The 19,212-nt window shown below is 45.4% G+C and overlaps 1 protein-coding gene across 3 annotated transcripts; it reads right to left on the bottom strand.

The window, feature by feature from the left end:
* Nucleotides 1-6,122: 6,122 nt before the first annotated feature.
* CBLL1 (Cbl proto-oncogene like 1) lies at nt 6,123-18,869 on the bottom strand. Of its 3 annotated transcripts, none has more exons than XM_083366306.1 (6): nt 18,799-18,869; nt 12,729-12,893; nt 11,661-11,758; nt 11,111-11,194; nt 9,455-9,528; nt 6,123-7,640 (listed from the first exon to the last, which is right to left on the bottom strand). In XM_083366306.1, exons 1-6 carry the CDS (start codon nt 18,809-18,811, stop codon nt 6,596-6,598), a joined length of 1,479 nt encoding a protein of 492 aa, XP_083222432.1. In that variant the 5' UTR covers nt 18,812-18,869; the 3' UTR covers nt 6,123-6,595. The 3 variants fall into 3 exon arrangements, with proteins under 3 accessions (XP_083222432.1, XP_083222431.1, XP_083222430.1); XM_083366305.1 differs by lacking the exon at nt 18,799-18,869 and adding an exon at nt 15,534-15,582; XM_083366304.1 differs by lacking the exon at nt 18,799-18,869 and having other exon boundaries at nt 12,729-13,433.
* Between the last annotated feature and the right edge of the window lie 343 nt (nt 18,870-19,212).

Raw genomic sequence — 19,212 nt, 5'->3', positions numbered from 1 at the left:
ACCGTTTCAGGTTGCTGACCCCTGGTATATACCATAGATCCAAACTTGTAAACACTGCCATCTACTGGCTGAATACTACCGTAGTTGTTGCACAAAAATACATTCCAACAATGCATTCCAACACCTTCTCACCACCCTCATTTGTGGGCTAGGTTGCCTCTTCTCACAACCACTGAATTATTCCTTCACGGCCTGCTTCCTGCAGATTTCTACGACCATGGACTAAAACATGAGTATTTGTAGGGTACAATGAAAAAAAAGTCCAAATGGGGTGACAATGTGTCACGTTCTGCCCCTTTTTCACGTGGCTGCCATCTTAATTTTGTGGACCATAATTTATGGACCTCCCGAGACCAATTACTTCATGTAATGTAGTTTGTAAACATAGGTACTTGAACTGAGATTGCTGTAGCTACAAATCAGGAGAGATTTTTTAAAAAAATTAAAATGAGGGAACCCATTGTTAACAACAGAATATTTATTCCATTACAGGATAGTCAGAACAACAATCACTATATAATCAACACGAGCGGAGGACTACGCAATCGGGACCTAGCGGTAAGGCTCTCTTCCCCATCTTGTATGGGATCAATAAAATTGAGAGTCTATGAGAGACTCTTGAATATAGCTCTCCTGGAACAGGGGTCCCCAACCCCCTGCCTGTGGTCCATTGCCAGGACTTGAGCAGTTTGGAACCGGGCCACGGAAGGGGGGGGCAAGCACGTGCACACACACACACCTACGCAAGCAGCAGGCATGCAGAACCATCCTCTCTCCCCCTGTACTGTCCCAGCCTACGTGAGTCCTTGTTATGCTCACAAGGAGAAACCCCTCTTCCAACAAGCAGGCAGGAACTGCAAGAAAAAAAACAACCCCTTATTATTCACAAACCTGAGTCAATGTCCAAGGCAAACAAACACAGTCCACAGAAACTCGATCCTCAACACGAACAGTTGTCTTCGGCAATCAGCAACTCCCACACCTTCCCTTTTATAATTCAGCCCAGGCGTGGCTTCCTAATGCCTTCTCCTTTGCCTTTGGAGCCGCCCCATTGCATTCCTCTGTCCTACTCGCTTCTCTTGCCTGTGCTTTCATGCATCCAGGATTTGTTCCAACTGTTCTTCATCACTGTTCAACTCAGACTCCCAGCACAGCTGTGTCTCAGCCTGAGTGCAAGTAGAGGGACCAGGCTCCTCGTCCAGCTGTAAGTCTTGGAGCTCCTCAGAGCCTTCCTCTGACTCTTAATGTCACTCCAGGCCCCTCCTCTTCATCATCTGATTCCTCAGACTCAGCTGCCGGATCCACTGGCTGGTGAGGAATCACAACACGCCCCTGCCAGTCTGTAAATCCAGAAAGATTGGGGAACTCTGTCCTAAAAGGCATGAGGCAGCTGAATTTTGATGAGAAGGAAAGTAGACCACAAGTACTCCTAATTAGAAATATTTTCCATTTTAAACATGCTGAGGCAAATTCCCAGTTTCTCGTTGCTAAATACATTTATGTCCACAACTGAGCTCAAAATTTCTGTGACTAAGCAAGACGGCGGCTAAGAGTGAGTTTTGCTCCATTTTACGACCTTTCTTGCCACCGTTGTTAAGTGAAGCACTGCAGTTGTTCAGTTAGTAACACCATCTGTCAAGGGGGTCTGGCTTCCCCATTGGCTTTGCTTGTCAGACGATCGCCAAAGGGGATCCCACGACCCCGGGACAGTGCAGCCGTCGTAAATATGAATCAGTTGTCAAGTATCTGAATGTTGTCTTTCATGAACTTGAAAGACAGTCATACGTGGCTTTTTTCAGTGCTCTCGTAACTTTGAACAGTCACTAAATGAACGATTGTAAGTCGAGGACCACCTGCACGTTCTTCTGGATCCAATTCCACTTTTGGTGACCACGTCTGATGACCTTATCAGGCATAACCGCTTTTTGGGCAACTGTATAAAAGTGGCTGGCTGTTCTTTTACTTCTTACATGTTTTGTTTCTTTCGTTCCCACAGGAATCAACCGAAACGAGAATGTAAAAGGACGACGGGCGCAGAACCACGCAATCTTGAAACAATTGACAAAAGGAGAGAAAATGTTGGTTCTCCAACAGGATGCCAGATTGAGGACAGAGGTGAGGGCCCGTCCCTCTTGCACGTACGCAAACATGTACGTACACGAGAAGGTGGAACTTCAACTACACGCCATCCCTGACCTCCGGCAGATTTTACTCCTTTCATGGATGCTTCAGGATCGCAGGCAACCATTTTTGCCTCTTAAACTTTTTTTTTTAATGTCTGGTTTCTTTTCTTTTGTTTTTCATGGTTTCTTCAAGAAAATGTTTTGCGTGTTGTTTTTTTTATTTTAACTTTTATTTTATTTTAAAGCCTTGGTGGAGCAGTGGGCTAATGCCTCCTTAAGTAACACCAGCTGCCTGCAATTAGTGCAGGTTCGAGTCCCACCAGGCTCCAGGTTGACTCAGCCTTCCATCCTTCCCAGGTAGGTAAAATGAGGACCCAGATTGTTGGGGGCAATTAAGCTGACTTTGTAATAATGCTGCTTGGGTGTGTGTGTGTGAAAGCCCTAATAAGCAGGCATATACATAGAATGAAGGCTACTGCTAAGCTTGTAAGCCGCCTTGAGTCTTCGGAGAAGGGCGGGATATAAATGGAATTAAAATAAAAATAAAAAAATAAAATAGATTAAAAAAAAATCAGGAAAAACTTAACCAGGCCATCCCTGTATATGAGTGTGTATATCACATATTACATGAAAATCCTGATCTCAAAGAGTACTTGGTTTATTATGCAGTCCCCCCAAAGATTAAATATCCATTTTATTGTATATTCATCTACTATGCAAATATGTATATACGGTATATGTAAATAATTCCGTTTATAGCTTGAAGATTGTACATTTCCACGTTGTAAATTGTTTATGTACTTCGATATTTTTTTCCCCAGCATTTTCCATACTTTGTATTTTCTTATGTAAATATTGCTTCCATGGAAGTCTTTGGGGTTTTTTTTTAAAGCAAAGGCTATAAACAAAAGACCTTTATTATTTATAACCGCAATCAGGACCAGAATTTCCCATTTCTGATCAAGGCAGGAATCGCGCTTGGTTTAAAGACTTTTTTTTTTTAAATCACACTCGTCAGGCGAATCACTGAAGTTGTTAAGTAAAACATGTGGTCATTAAATGAGTGTAACGTCCCCTCCCCCATTGATTTCGCTAGTCGGAGGTGCCCAAATTTTGATCACGTGACCTTGGGTCTGCTGTGATGGTCATAAGTGCAAGACTTGGCTGTAATTTAAATTTTTTTTTTGTAACTTCCAACAGTCGCTAAACGGATGTAAGTTGAAGACTACCTCTGATTTGCTGTGAAAACCGTAAAAATAAAACCCTTTTTTAAAGAATGCTTCAAGGTCTGTGGATCTGTGGCATTTTGGATCTGAACCTTCTCAGATATCCGAGCGTGGGCAGGGATGGTGCAACCCAACCTTGCCCCAGTCAGTGCCCAAAGGACAGCGTTCCAAAAGTCTTGTGGTTTGTTTAGATGTGACTGTGCAAACCTAAGCAGGTTCGTAACAAACCATGCTTGTTCAATCCTAGTGGACTCCTAGAAGTCCTAGTGGACAATCACTTAACTATGAGCCAGCCGTGTGCTGCAGCTGCCAAAAAAGCCAATACAGTTCTAGCCTGCATTAACAGAGGGATAGAATCAAGATCACGTGAAGTGTTACTACCGCTTTACAAGGCCTTGGTAAAGCCACGCTTGGAACACGGCATCCAGTTTTGGCCACCACGATAAGAAAAAGAAGTTGAGACTCTAGAAAGAGTCCAGAGAAGAGCATCTCCACCCCGAGCCAACCCAGTGATGCCCTTGACGTGATGTCCCGGTGCCTGGAGGCGGTGCGGGTCTGGATGGGAAAGAACAGACTCAGGCTGAACCCCTCCAAGACCGAGTGACTGTGGATACCGGCATCTCGTATTGTCCAACATGTTCCATCTCTTTTGATGGGGGGGAGGTACTGCCCCCCTCTGAAAGGGCCTGCAACTTGGGTGTCCTCCTGGATTCACGGCTTAACTTGGAAGACCATCTAACTGCTGTGACCAGGGGGGCCTTTGCACAGGTTCGCCCGGTGTGCCAGTTGCGCCCATTCTTGGACCGAGATGCTCTATGCACGGTCACCCATGCCCTTGTCACTTCTCGCCTGGATTACTGTAACGCTCTCTACATGGGGCTGCCCTTGAAGTACACCTGGAGGCTTCAGCTGGTGCAAAATGCAGCCGCGCGGGTGCTTATGGGAGTTTCTTGATACTTCCATGTTACACCACTCCTGCGCGAGCTGCATTGGCTTCCGGTTGTCCTCTGGGTGTGATCAAGGTGCTGGTAATTACCTTTAAAGCCCTACATGGCTTAGGGCCGGGGTACTTGCGAGACCACCTGCTGCCATTGTCAACCTCCCATCACCCAGTTCGCTCCCAGAGTCGGCCTCCTCAGGGTTCCGTCGGCTAGGCAATGCCGTCTGGCGACCCCCAGGGGGAGAGCCTTCTCGGTGGGCGCACCGACCCTCTGGAATGAACTGCCTCCGGAGCTGCGGACAGCCCCTGACCTTTGGTCCTTCCGCCGTGACCTGAAGACATGGATGTTCCAACAAGCGGGCCTGGACTATGGTTTTAAATTTGGTTTTATTCGGTTAAATTGTCATTTATTTATTATATCCATTGTTTAATTCTTTTTTAAATTTTGTACTTTATGCTTTTTAATTGTTTATTGTTGTGAGCCGCCCCGAGTCCTTGGGGAGAAGGGCGGCATATAAATTTAATAAATCTAAATCTAATCTAACAAAGATGATTTAACGGACTGGAGGCTATTCACCAGAGGTTGTATTTGCCTACTTTTAAGAACTGCCAGGGACCAGATGATTTTTTTAAAATAGGTCCTAATGTGAGGAGTGGCAGGGATTGATAAAAAAAAAAAGATTTTGCAGATTATTGCCTGGCATAATTTAGCCTTGGTGACAGTTTTAAAACCAAGAGAAAAAAACTCAACTGCTTTTTTAATGTTAGGACTGGTTGGGTGATTGACAAAAGCTTTTTATGGATTATTGCCTGGCATAATTTAATCGTGGTGATGGGTTTTAAAACCAAAGGGGAAAACTCAACGGCCTTTTAATGTCAGGAGTGGCCCGTGATTGATCAAAGAAGTCGCTGCCCGATGGAATTTGAATTTGATTCCTAGTGTTTACCTCATTCCCGTAGTTTTAAAATCTGAATTGTGCTTGAAATCTAAAAATTGGCGTGAATTTGCTACGCTTCCTCATATTGCAGCAAACCAGTTTGCTACCCAGAAATGTATCTATCCAATCACAGCGGACACCTTTCTCCGATGTGCTTGATTTTTAATGCAATTTCAGTAAGCATATTTCATGTTTTTTAAAAGAGAACGCTGCATTATATACATGTGCGTGCTTAAACTGTGGTTCTTATTCGTAAAATGTCTCCCAGCAACTACTACTATCCTACTAACTCATGTATTTACAAGGCAATTCTACACATCGCAAGTTCTCCAAGATGGACACACACTACTTCACCAATAAAGGAAAATATTCGTAGCTCACAGCTGAAATGAGGGGTCCTTGCTTAGTTGTTTCCTTGCAGATGTTTCATTACTCAAACTGGCTACCAGCACTGCTAGATACTTTCTGATGATACATGCATTTTTGTGACCCTCTATTAATCAGATCAGATTAATAAATGTGCTGTAATTCATGGCTTTTTTTAACTCACAGGAACAGCCGTCTGTTAATCTGTAGATATTAACTCATTTTTTTCTCTGCTTTAACACTCCTCCGTGACCCACCCTAGCCTAACCGACCGTAAAACCAAAAATAACGGAGGTGTTTGAATATAACATGTTACTTCGGGTGCTTGGTGAAATATAAATACTGCGCATCGAACCGATGCAAAAGAAAGACCATTTTAACTTCAGGCTGCCCTTATTTTCAGAAACAATCAAAGCCTTCTCCTTAGAAAAATCTCATTTTTCCAGCTTGAAGAATAATAACAAAGACGATCAAACCGTTTCTCTTTACTCGCTCAGTCCACCCCAATCTCACGTCAAAGAGCAAACAGTTTTGGACAATAAATTTAATTGTACACTGGTTGACAAAAAAAAAAGAAGTAGTAGTATCACAACGAAACTATCAGATTTAACAAAAATACTTTAAAATGGTACAGTTAAGTGTCGTTGTTGGGAGGCCTTTATAAACGTTTTATAATCTCTGGGACAAGTCAAGTCAGACTAGGGGTACAAAAAAAACCTTTAAAATGCCACTGTCTGCTACACAGCCACTCAGCTTACAAGGTACCAGGTGTCAAGAATCCTATAACCAAAGTTTTCTCTTTTTTAAAAAATCAAAACAAAAAAAATAGTAAGCTTTAAATCCCCAGAGAGCATTACAGTCAGAAATTACCTTTTTTTTTGTCTTCAAGAAACAAAGCAAAAACAGAAAAGAGAGCTCCATAAACAGTCGGATTCATTAAAAGGCTTCTGCTTAGAACACGCTATCCTTCTACCGTGTTTTAGTTCCAATCGTTAACTACTATCATTGATAGTATGGCCTGTATCTGGACTGGTCGGGGTGATGGGGTCCCGGAAGCGGCGCTTGAGAAGGCGGGCCTTGCATTCGTGGGGGCGGAGGCGGCCCCCTCGGAGCTGGCCATATGCCCGGGCTCATCCCCCCGGGCTGTGTGAACGGTGGGCTGAGAGTTCCTTGGTCTTCGCTGAACTTCGGCAGAGCATTCGGATTGTAATGGTGCGGAGGAGGTGCGTTGACGTTGACGGGGGGCCCGCCGTGCTGGGGCGGCGGCGGTCCAGGGGGAGGGTGGTTCATGTAAGGAGGAAGCTGGGCGATGATGTGTCCAGGAGGCGGGGTGATAGGGGGAGGAGCTGAGGTCATCGGAGGGGGCGGGGCTTGGCTGTAAACCAGGTGAGGGGTACCGGCCGCCTGGGGAGGGTGCTGCATCGGGTGGCTGATGGGGGGTGGGGGAGGAGGGGGCGGGGCATAGTGCTGCTGCGGGGGCATGATGTGGTGCGGGTGGGACACCACGGGCTGGCCCTGGTATTCGGGGTGGTGGTGAGCCGGCGCCGGGCCCGGCGGGGGCGGCTCACGAGTGCCGGAGCTCGAATCGTCCTGGATAGGGACGGTGATGAGGTTGCTGTGCTTCCGGGTGGAGATGCGGAAGGTGTCTTGGTTGACGGGGCGAGGGGGAGGCGGCGCCATAGACATCTCAGCGGGGGACGCCCGGATATCCTCGTGGGGCTGGTTGTAATGCTCGTGGGGCACGTGCTGCAGCGGCGGTGGGGGCGGCATCAGGAGGTGCGGCTTCGGCGGGAGGTGGCTCAGGTGATGCTTCTCGGGCGGCAGGATGAACCGCTCCGGGATTTCCGCCGGAGGAGGAGCGAGAGGAGGGTGGACGGGTTCGAGAGGAGGACGGGCCACTGGCTTGCCGGCTCTCATGTGCCGGTGGTTGATGTGAGCCTGCAGGTCCCTCTGAGACAGGTAGGTTCTCTTGCAGCCCTGCACAATGCTGCACATGAACAGAGAGCCGCGGAGGCACTGCTCGATTCGCTGCACCGGCTCGTTGCAGCTGGATCAGAGAAAGAGAGAAGAGCGGGGTTGGAGGACACCGCCGTTACTCAAACCAAACCAGAGGGGGCAGGAGAGTCCTCAACTTACAACCGCAGCGGGGAGCAGAATTTCCGCTGCTAAGCAAGGCGGGTGCTTGAGTGAGCCGTGCTCAATTTTGTGTCCGTTTTCGGCAACTGTGAATCGCTGCAGTTAAGTGAAGCATGCAGGCATTACGTCGATCCTGTCCCACTTCCTTCCATTAACTTTGCTTGTGGGAAGCTAGCTGGGAGGGCTGGAAGTGGCGATCACATGACCCTGGGATGCTCTAGGGTTAGGGTCATGTCACCATGAACTCGAAGAGCAAAATGGACATCGCCAACAAATTCGGAGTGCTTGGGCGTGGTTAGGAGGGCACTGACTTTTCTAGCCTTCCCTATTTATGTTTCCTGGTAAAATACATGGGAAAATCCCATTGGAGGAAAATTCCACTTAGGGTTAGGTCTCCATGAACTCAGAGAGCAAAATGGACATTGCCAACAAACTCGGAGTGCTTGGGTATGTTTAGGAGGGCACTGACTTTTCTAGGCTGCCCTACCTAAGTTTCCTGGTAAAATACATGGGAAAATCCCATTGGAGGAAAATTCCACTTAGGGTTAGGTCACCATGAAGTTGGAGAGCAAAATGGTCGTCGCCAACAAATTCGGAGTGCTTGGGTATGGTTAGGAGGGCACTGACTTTTCTAGCCTGCCCTATGTTTCCTGGTAAAATACATGGGAAAATCCCATTGGAGGAATAGCCCACTCAGGGCAGTGATGGCGAACCTTTTAAAGACCAAGTGCCCAAACTGCAACCCAAAACCCACTTATGTATTGTCGGGTGCTGGGTAGGCGTGGCCCATTGGATGGGTGTGGCCAAATTGGGTGCACGTGGTCCATGGCTGTGGTGGTAACAGCAGCCTGGGTGGGACTAAAGAGTTCAATCAATTCCAACTTTACAAGATCTTTTTTTTTCCCCGCGAGAAGTTGAAATTGATTGATTGAACCTTTTTTTTTTTGCACACGGTAGCGAAGGCCTAAAGCCTCAGATGATGGGCAACTGGTTCATATTTACAACGGTCGCAGTGTTTGGGGTTCAACTGTACTTGCAAATTGAGGACTGCCTTTATATTCTTTAAGTACAAGGATTGTATTCTGTGTTGGCTCTTGGTTCTGAACTGGAGTTTACACACTGAGCTGATGATGTAGGACGATACCCTGTTTCCCCCCAAAATAAGACCAGGTCGTGTATTAATTTTTGCTCCAAAGGATGCATCAAGTCTTTTTTTTTCTGGTTAGGTCTTATGTTCAGGGAAATACGGTACTAAATGTGACTGTCTGGCTGATGATCTTAACTGGGGCTTATTTTGGGGGCGGGGCTTATATTACGAGCATCCTGGGGGGGAAAAAATCACGCTGGGGCTTATTTTCCTATTGGCTCTTATTTTGGGGAAACCACGGTAATAAACAATGGATTTTATCTGGAATTCCCTCATGCCACTCGGTCTACTGAACCGCAGGCTGATGATTATATTCTGATCATTTATCTGCTATAACTTGCTGTAGAGTTGAAGTCTCAACTGCTGTCAGCTAACCCTAAAATGAGAATTTCTTTGCACGCGTCCAGGGCCATCCAAACACAGAGCAAAGGTGATCCAACCACAAACATCTTTTCTTCTGGGCTCCAAACGAGAGCTGATTCATGCCGAAGGTTGCTTCAAAATGGAATCGAGTAAAGATCAGGAATAAATTACAGATTATCAGCTACCCACAAAAAACGGCCCTCTAGAAAACTTACCCCGGACACATCTTGTCCCCTTTCTTCTCGTGTAAGAGAGCACACTCATAGCAGAAAACGTGTTTGCAGGGTATCTATTAAAAAAACAAAAATAGACAACTCTTTCAATTGCTCCAATAAATGAATGAATGAACTTTGCTAAATCTGCCCTTTAAAACAGAACAGTATTTTGTATTCTTACTGTACATTTTGATTTTACATTCAAATTAAAAAAATAAGTTTGTTTAGCAACTGAGAAGCAATTAATAAATATCAACTAATAATACCAAAACAAACAAAATGACCTGGAAATAAAAATGCCTGTGTCTGAATTGTTCAAAGGACTAGGACAGGGGTCTTCAAACTTGGCCCTTTCATGACTTGTGGACTTCAACTCCCAGAATTCCTGAGCCAGGCATGCTGAGGGAAAAGGGAGAGGCTTCCAAGCTGAGCCATGGTGGCTCAGGAATTCTGGGAGTTGAAGTCCACGAGTCGTAAAAGAGCCAAGGTGGTCTACCCCTGGCCTAGGCCTAGGCCGCTTTATGACTTGTGGACTTCAACTCCCAGAATCCCTGAGCCAGCCACGCTGAGGGGAAAGGGAGAGGTTTCCAAGCTGAGTCATGCTGGCTCAGGAATTCTGGGAGTTGAAGTCCACGAGTCAAAAAAGGGCCAAGTTTGAAGACCTCTGGTCTAGGACAATGAAAAGATATTTATATATTATTTGTCTGGTTTTCTCTCTCCCTCTGCTGGACATTCAAAGGTTATACAAAACCTTTTGCTTTTGAAATATATATATATAATGAATTGGCAGAGACAAAGGCTGGATGACATCCTTTAAAAAATATTATCGGGGAAGGGAAGAGAAACACAACTCTGAGATAAATACATCCACCAACAATTCTATACACTCCTTTCTGAAGCAACATACAGGTTAGTCCTCAACTTACAACAGTTAATAATTTAATAATTTGATTTCTATACCGCCCTTCTCCCGAAGGACTCAGGGCGGTGAACAGGGCAATACACAATAAAAGTCGAATACAAAAATTAAAAAGTCATTAAACATCATGCCCATAAAATCAATACATATTAAAGTTAAAACTAGTTTTAAAAACCCAACCCCATTCCGTCAGACCAGGTCAGCTTGTTCGAAAAAGAATGTTTTGAGATCGCGCCGGAAGGAGCGAAGGTCGGGGGCCATCCGGAGCTCAACCGGCAAGCGGTTCCAAAGGTCTGGCGCGCCCACAGAGAACGCTCTCCCCCTGGGGGTCACCAATCGGCATTCTTTGATCGTCGGCATTCATTTAGTGACTGTTCAAAATTACCACCAAGGACCCCCCTCATTTCTGCCTTTCTCTCCTCAGAAGCGTTAAGGAACCCCGCCGTTGATTTTCAGCCATTGCAGTTGGTGACAACTGCAAAGACTATCAAAAGAAGGATATTGAAAAAACGTAGACTTCAGATTGCCCACCCTACTATTTAAAGCCAACCCAAAACAGTGTGTGTGTGTGTGTGTGTGTGTGTGTGTGTGTGTGTGTGTGTGATTTTCACTTCACACAACATCCTGTTCAACAGGGCTCTGACACATAGAAAGAATACAGCATCATTTTTCAGAAAGAAGACACGGCGTTCGCTGTATCAGGACTATGAGGGAAGGCATCAAATCCTTTGACTTACCATGCGCCCGTACATTTTAATGGGTAACCCGCATTTGTCACAGAAATGGACTGGGGTGTCATCCTTCTCTCCGAGTAAATTTAGCTACCAAAATACAAATATTGTGTTTCATTAGCTGATCATCATCCCGGGCTTACACACTTAGTGAACGCCTCTTTAGAAAACCCGATTTTGGGGGTTTTTTTTAAAAAAAATTTTCAGCTTTTACAAATTTCACTAGGTTCTCGAAATGTAAAATAGAAAGATAAAGGAAAGGAAAGGAAAGGAAAGGGGAGGGGGGAAAGGAGAGGGGGGAAAAGTACAAGGGGGGAGAAAAAAAACCATAAAATAACATTTAAGGCTCAACTTTTTACAGTAATATGTAGCAGCCGTTTCTGTAACTCGATTTTCTTAAAAATTCGCAACAGCGTTTTGTTAGATCGCTACGGCACAGTTATTAACACCCCGTTCCCACTGGTTAAAAAAAAAAGGTTAGCAAACTCCTGGGGAAAACATCTGAATTTTTGTAAGCAAGCTAACGTGTTATTTAATGTTGAGTCAATTCCCATACCTTGAAGTCCCAGAAGAGAAGGCCAGAGAATCTCCGCTGGTTAGTAAACACGTCAGCTCCTTTGCACTCATATCGTTCTTCATCGTTGTAATCAAACTCTTAAGGAAAACAAAAGTCCAAGCAAAGTTTTCGGCGTGTGCTCTCACCCTGCCTAATAGGTAAAATTCTAGGCCTAAAAATTAATTAGAATCTCACAATCTAACTGTAAGCCAGAGTGGCAGAGTTAATTCGGATAAATATACGTGTCCAGGCTGACTCGGATACTATTGCTCCCTGAGATACCAATTCCAATATAACTGAAATGTTTTCTCCATAATCAAAATACATGCTTGGATGTGATTATCGTCAATATTGGAAATGACAGGGCACAAAGAGGCCGCGTGAAAGACTAATGCCAACAGTATTTGAAAGATGGCACGTTAAGAGCAGTTAGTCCTCATTTAGCAACCACAATTAGGACCGGCCGTTAAGTCAAGCAGTTGCTAAATGAAACCGCCAATTGCGGTTATGATCTTACTTCTGATTTCCTTTGCTTGCAAACCTGCAAATTTTGTACATGTGAGGGGCTGGTTGCAAAGATACATTTTGATCATCCTCTTTTTAACACTCACAACCTGGAATTAAGGAGAAATGTCCTGACAGTGAGGACAATCAACCAGTGGAACAGCTTTGCCTCCAGAAATCGTGGGCGCTCCATCACTGGAGGTTTTTAAGAAGAGGCTGGACATTCACCTGTCTGAGATGGTGTAGGTTCTCCTGCTTGAGCAGGGGGCTGGACTAGAAGACCTCCAGGGTCCCTTCCAGCTGTATTCTATTCTATCATTCTAAATGACTCAAGACCTAGGTGACTGCTAACTGAAGACCCCTCTGTCAATAAAGACATCACAACACACACAACAGATATACATAGACCGACAGAGGCTTCTACCTTGTCTTTGTATTCAGCTCAAGCTGAAAAGTCTATCCATCTCTTCATAAAAATGACTGAATGGACGGCAGAAAGGACAGAACACAACAAAACACAAAACATCCCGGGATTTGAACAGAACGCTGCCCAAAACGGTTTACCTTCTTCGCCAGCCTTCGAAGGGACCCTGTTCATATTTCTTGTAGGACGAGGGGGTGTCGGTTTGGCTTTGATGTTCTGCTTGGAGATCAGCTTTATGGGAATACGTCGACGGACGTCGAGACCCCCCAAAGTCCCGGAACTGTTTGTGCCTTGCAAGTCATTGTCTGCATAAAAACAACAACAAACGCACATGCGACATGATAGGCAAGCTTCCATTTCTCCAGCTCTCCGATGCAGCCCTGAACCTCTTTGCAAGTCTAGACTGTATTTTGCAGCCTAGTTTTGGGACGCTGTCCCTTCAATCCTAGAAACTGGGAGGATGTGACGGGATTTTGATTAAGAGTCAACAATACTGAGGATCGGCTTCTTTGATTCGACAGTTAATTTGACAGGTTGGGATTATTACTAATTGTTACGAAGCTTTCTTCTCAGTAGAGTTCCAATATTATCCACCTCTTCAACGAGGGAAGCAAGACGATAATCGTTAAGCTGTTTCACAGTAAGGAAAGAGATAAAGAAGAGGGGTTCTCCTGAAATATCTCAATCTTCTTCAGGTTACCGTACTTAGGATTTACTTCTTTCCTTTAATATCAAAACCAACATTAAGACAGTGAAGCCTCCTCTCACACACAAAGGTTGGGAGCGTTCACAACTTCTGGAGTCAGGTTGCTCCACCGGTTAATTGTTCTCACTGTCAGGAAATTTCTCCTTCGTTCTAGGTTGCTTCTCTCTCGGATGGAAACTAAGCTTGTAAGCCGCCCGGAGTCTTCGGAGAAGGGCGGGATATAAATGGAATTAAAATAAAAAATAAAAATAATTAAAGCAAGAAACAACCTAAGAACTAAGGAGAAATTTCCTGACAGTGAGAACAATTAACCGGTGGAACAACCTGACTCCAGAAGCTGTGGATGCTCCAACACTGGAAGTTTTTAAGGAGAGGTCGGACAGGCATTTGTCTGAAATGGGATAGGCCGGTTTCCTGCCTGAGCAGGGGGTTGGACTACATGACCTCCAAGGTCCCTTCCAACTTTACTATTCTGATTATGATAAGAAACAAGGGGTGAAAACTAATCAAGGAGAGAAGCAACCTGGAACTAAGGAGAAACTTCCTGACAGTGAGAACAATTACCCCATGGAACTCCTGGAACTGGAAGTTTTTAAGAAGAGACTGGACAACTGTTTGTCTGAAATGGTATAGGGTCTCCTGCTTGAGCAGGGGGTTGGACTAGATGACCTCCAAGGTTCTATTCTATTCTATTTTCTCTTCTCTTCTATTTTCTATCCTACTCTATTTTCTCCTATTTTCTCTTCTCTTCTCTCTTTTTCGATTCTCTTCTCTTCTGTTCTACATCCATCTTCACTGTGACATCTTTGGCTAAATCCCTCCGTCCTCACCTCCAACTGAAATAAAACTGGAAGTACAGGCAGTCCTCAACTTACAACACTTCATTTAGTAGCGACTGTTCGAAGTTACAACGGCACTGAAAGAAAGTGACTTATGACCGTTTTTCAGAGTTACGAGCTCTGCAGCATCCCCAGAGTCACCTGATCGAAATTCAGACGCTGGGCAACTGGCTCACCTGTAGGACCACTGTAGGGTCCGCAGGGTCACGCGATCCCCCTTTTGAGACCTTCTGAAAGCCAAGGCAATGGGGGCAGCCAGATTCACTTAACAACCGTGTAGCTAACTTAACACCTGGTGTGATTCACTTAACAACTGCGGCAAGCAGGGTCGTAAAATTTGGCGAAACTCACTTGACAAACGTCTCAACTTATTAAACAGGGATTTTAGGCTCAATTGTGGTCGTAAGTCGAGGACTTTCCCTGTACTTATCACCTCATTTGCTCTGATTCATGCTCAGCTGCCCCGGCCTCTTCTCCTGTTAGCCGTATTTTATAGTTGGCAAGCACACTGCACAATTTTAGATTGTTAAGTTCCTTGGATACTGTACAGAAGTCATTGTTTCATTATGACCTTTGCCACTGAGCACCACTTTTTCGCCTGCTATTGGTTGATTTCTCTACAAAATACAACCCACAAACTAACAGTTACCCTTATGTGGGAACCTACAGTATATAGCCATGTGAACAAGCCATCCTGTACTTTTCAGAGCCATTTGGAAGCAGATCTGTTCCTTCACTCGCGAAAAAGAGAGAATGCGAGAGTGCTTTTTTAGCGTGTGTAAAAAGTTATCCATGCTCAAGGTATATAAGAAACTCATTCGTTAATAAAAGTCTACGTTGGCACCAATACGGTCCAAACCATAAAAGAAAGTTAAACCCTAAAACGTACGCTAGAGGTACACATGAGGGAAATGTACGTTGTGTATCAAAACAATGAGAATTTAATTTAATTCGTGACGTCTTGCCCAATCGTAAGGGATTCTCACCCACAGGATCTTCGAATTCCTAACATTTTCAAATACATATTACACTCAGTCCATCCAAAACAGCAACAATGCAGCAATACCTACTGCTGTAGGTATAAACTTGTAAAAGTAACAGCTGGATAAAGAAAACTATCATACTTTATCGTACACTTTAATACAGCAGCCTGTAAGAAGATATACAACTCTTCCTGATCAAGATGAGATAAGACGGAGGGAATTTTAATCAGTGGTACGCAGATGTCACGTAGCCGGGACATGAAATGCAAGAAACCAAGAGCCCTCCAGGCAAAGGTTTTCAATGCTTATTCAAATGACCTTCAAAGTGCCAAAAACTGAGTTTCCATCCATGCTAATTGAGAGCATACCAGAGAATTTAAGCCACCTGAACCCTCTCCAGTAAATCAACTAACTCACCGACAGAATATTTATACACCATCTGTGTCACTGTTCAAATGGCTCCTCTCGTGTTATTAATGTCAAAGCCAACGTGTCAAGTTTACATTTACATTGGTAACATGACTTCTGGGTCACGAGGTGCACAATTAATTCCTGCTGTTTCACCAGCAATTCAGTGAGTTTCATCAGAACAGACGGAAATTAACCCTCACTGGCCAAAGATGTTGTTATGCCCATTTTATATGCTCACAATTAATCGCTAACTGCCATGTAGATGACAGTTGATAACATATTATTCTTCCTGACATTTATCAATGGAAACAGGGAAAGGCTTTATTTTATTTACTGATATTATGAATGGGCCAACTGACAATGGAAATTCTCTGAATATATTTTTAAAAATGTGTTGCAGTAAGAACAGCAACAAATGGAAAAGGACTAGCCTGCTGATACTACCCAAAAAAACCCAACCCGAACAAATATATTACTGTATGTTCATGTATAATGCTTTAATTTTTAAGATAGCGTACATTCTTGACTGTTTTTAATGTAACGTGGTTAACAGGCCTATCCCACTGGAAACTATTGAAAGTCAATTAACAGAAAACAAAAGAAATACAACTAAACTCACAACAACTTAAGACAAAAAGACTCCACGAACTAAACAATGTTACAACTCTAACAGCGTTTAAACGTGTGGTTGGTTGTTTTTTTCTGGTAAAAGAAACACTAGGAAGCGAGTTTTCTTAAGTTATTCATAAGCTATCCAAGTAAAGACTAGCATTGAAAGATTTCCCTTTCACACAGTAGTTTGCCATCCCATACTGTGCAGGCGTTACCTGAAATTATACGCATGATAGTCTAGACCTCTTTCCTAACTTTAGGAAACCATGTTTTCTCTTCTGACCCAAGGCCATTCCTTTTGGTATGCGAAAACTTGTTTGTCCAGCAATTAAACAATAGAAAGTGCATTCGGGATGTCCTTGAACACACTTGCAAGTCTAAAAGATACAAACCCAGCTGGGGAAGATAGGAACATAACCCACAAATTTGCCACGTGTGAATGTAATCTGGAACCAATGTTCAGTATTGCTTAAGTCTCCCATGTAACCAATGTCATATGGATCTGTTGCTTTGTGACATATCACAGATACCAATGTTATTTATTTCTGCACTCTATAAAAATAATTTAGCCTCTCTAAATAAATACTCTCCTTTTTTTCCCTTTGCCTGAATTACTTGGTTGTTTATATTTAAAGGTAAAGGTAAAGGTTCCCCCGCACATGCGTGCTAGTCGTTTCCGACTCTAGGGGCCGGTGCTCATCTCCGTTTCAAAGCCGAAGAGCCAGCGCTTGTCCGAGGACGTCTCCATGGTCATGTGGCCGGCATGACTAGACGCCAAAGGCGCACAGAACGCTGTTACCTTCCCACCGTAGCAGTCCCTGTTTTTCTACTTGCATTTTTTACGTGCTTTCGAACTGCTAGGTTGGCAGAAGCTGGGACAAGTAACAGGCGCTCACTCTGTTTACGCGGCACTCGGGATTCGACCCGCCAAACTGCCAACCTTCTGATCGACAAGCTCAGCGTCCTAACCCACTGAGCCACCGCGTCCCTTCATTTATATTTATGGGTATGCAAAAAAGCCAAGGTCAAAATGTTTTCTCTCCGACAGACATAGATCTTCAGCTTTGCTCCAACTCCATTGCCCGAGTTTCTAAGCAACATAAAATGTCCTAGCACCGGTGTGTGTGTGTGTGTGTGTGTGTGTGTAGGCAACCTTGGCTCTTTGATGACTTGTGGACTTCAACTCCCAGAATTCAGCACGGCTGGTTCAGGAATACTGGGTAGGTTGCTTACCCCTGCCCTAGCAGGCGGCTGTCACAGCATACAACGTGCTGCCTACCAGATGTGTTTGAACTACAATTTGTAGGTACCGATGTCACTTTGGCTGGGGGCTTACAGAAACTGTGGATCAAACTCATCTGACAGGAGCACCGTGGGGAAAGCAGCGCTAGGCAACCAGGTTAAAAGGCTGATGTTACACCGGGTCTTTTGACACTTAAGGAGCAGATTAGACTAGAAGACCTCCAAGGTCCCTTCCAGCTCTGTTCTGATTGGCTGATTGAATTTCAGTGGAGATTTTTAAGAAGAAACTGGCCGGCCCCCTGGTCTGAAACGGTATAGGGTCTCCTTCTTGAGAGGGTTGGGGCTGGACTAGAAGACCTCCAAGGTCCCTTCCAGCTCTGTTCTGATTGACTGATTGAATTTCAGTGGAGATTTTGAAGAAGAAACTGGCCGGCCCCCTGGTCTGAAACGGTATAGGGTCTCCTTCTTGAGAGGGTTGGGGCTGGACTAGAAGACCTCCAAGGTCCCTTCCAGCTCTGTTCTGATTGACTGATTGAATTTCAGTGGAGATTTTGAAGAAGAAACTGGCCGGCCCCCTGGTCTGAAACGGTATAGGGTCTCCTTCTTGAGAGGGTTGGGGCTGGACTAGAAGACCTCCAAGGTCCCTTCCAGCTCTGTTCTGATTGACTGATTGAATTTCAGTGGAGATTTTGAAGAAGAAACTGGCCGGCCCCCTGGTCTGAAACGGTATAGGGTCTCCTTCTTGAGAGGGTTGGGGCTGGACTAGAAGACCTCCAAGGTCCCTTCCAGCTCTGTTCTGATTGACTGATTGAATTTCAGTGGAGATTTTGAAGAAGAAACTGGCCGGCCCCCTGGTCTGAAACGGTATAGGGTCTCCTTCTTGAGAGGGTTGGGGCTGGACTAGAAGACCTCCAAGGTCCCTTCCAGCTCTGTTCCGATTGACTGATTGCCCCAGCCAGCCTGGGGAATTCTGGGAGCTGTAGTCCACACCTCTGAGAAGCGGCCCGATGGCAGAAACCTCTCCAGAGGACCGAAAAGAGCGAGAGACGGGAAGCAAGCCCGTCTCTACGGAGAGAGCTCCCTTCGGGCCAAGCAAAGCCGGGGAGGGGAAGGGAGGCCTAAAAAGAAGCCGCGCCGCTGAGAGGAACGGCTCTGCGGGGGCCCTCGGCACGGCCACGGGCACTGAGACAACTCGACGAGCCGGCTTCCCGAGGGGAAAAAAAAAAGGCCTGCCGGGCCCATCTAAAGCCAGGCCGCGGTAGGCCGCGCTCGGCTCCGGGGGCTTCCCCGCCTCAGCGAGCTAGGCCGCAACGGCCGAGACCCTTCGCCATCCCCGCTCGAGCGCCGCGGCAGTCGACCCCAGGCGGCCGGCTCGGTCAACGGAGCTCCCCGCATCTCCCCTCATCTCCCCGCTCACCATTGTGGTCCATGGTTCGGCCTCGGGCACTCTGGGACCGGAAGTCGCGCGCGCGCGCGCGCGCGACGCGGTGGGCGTGGCCGGAAGTAGACGGCGAGGGAGCGGAGAGCCGAGAAGAGAGAGAGAGAGAGCTACAAACGTTCCAGAGGGTAGAGGTGTCTTTCTGGGTTTGGGACGCGACGCTTCCGAGTTCCTTGTAGAGAATTTTGCGACGCGGCCCATATGGGGGGGGAGGGTGGGGGGGATTTAAAAAAATTGGGAACTTTAGAGGGGGGGAAAAAACGGTTTAAATTGGATATATTCGGGCTGAACCTCAGCTTCAGCTGAGAGAATTTATTTTATTTATTTTTATTTTATTACATTTATATAGACCTGGCTCTTTGAGCTCTCTGGCCCAGGCTGAGGATTAATTTT

The sequence above is a fragment of the Vipera ursinii genome, assembly GCF_947247035.1.
Source record: "Vipera ursinii genome assembly, chromosome: 6".
Lineage (NCBI taxonomy): Eukaryota > Metazoa > Chordata > Lepidosauria > Squamata > Viperidae > Vipera > Vipera ursinii.
Note: the sequence above shows the minus strand (reverse complement) of the source record. Positions and strands in the feature narration are given on the sequence as shown.

Bases quoted from the DNA above. Each gene is read 5' to 3' on its own strand.
- CBLL1 (XM_083366304.1), bottom strand. From the start codon at position 12,945: ATGGAAGCTTGCCTATCATGTCGCATGTGCGTTTGTTGTTGTTTTTAT. The intron at 11,759-12,728 runs GTAAACCGTTTT...GTTTTCCTTAAG, and splicing joins TTCGAAGGCTGGCGAAGAAG to AGTTTGATTACAACGATGAA. The intron at 11,195-11,660 runs GTATGGGAATTG...GTATTTTGGTAG, and splicing joins TTCTCTTCTGGGACTTCAAG to CTAAATTTACTCGGAGAGAA.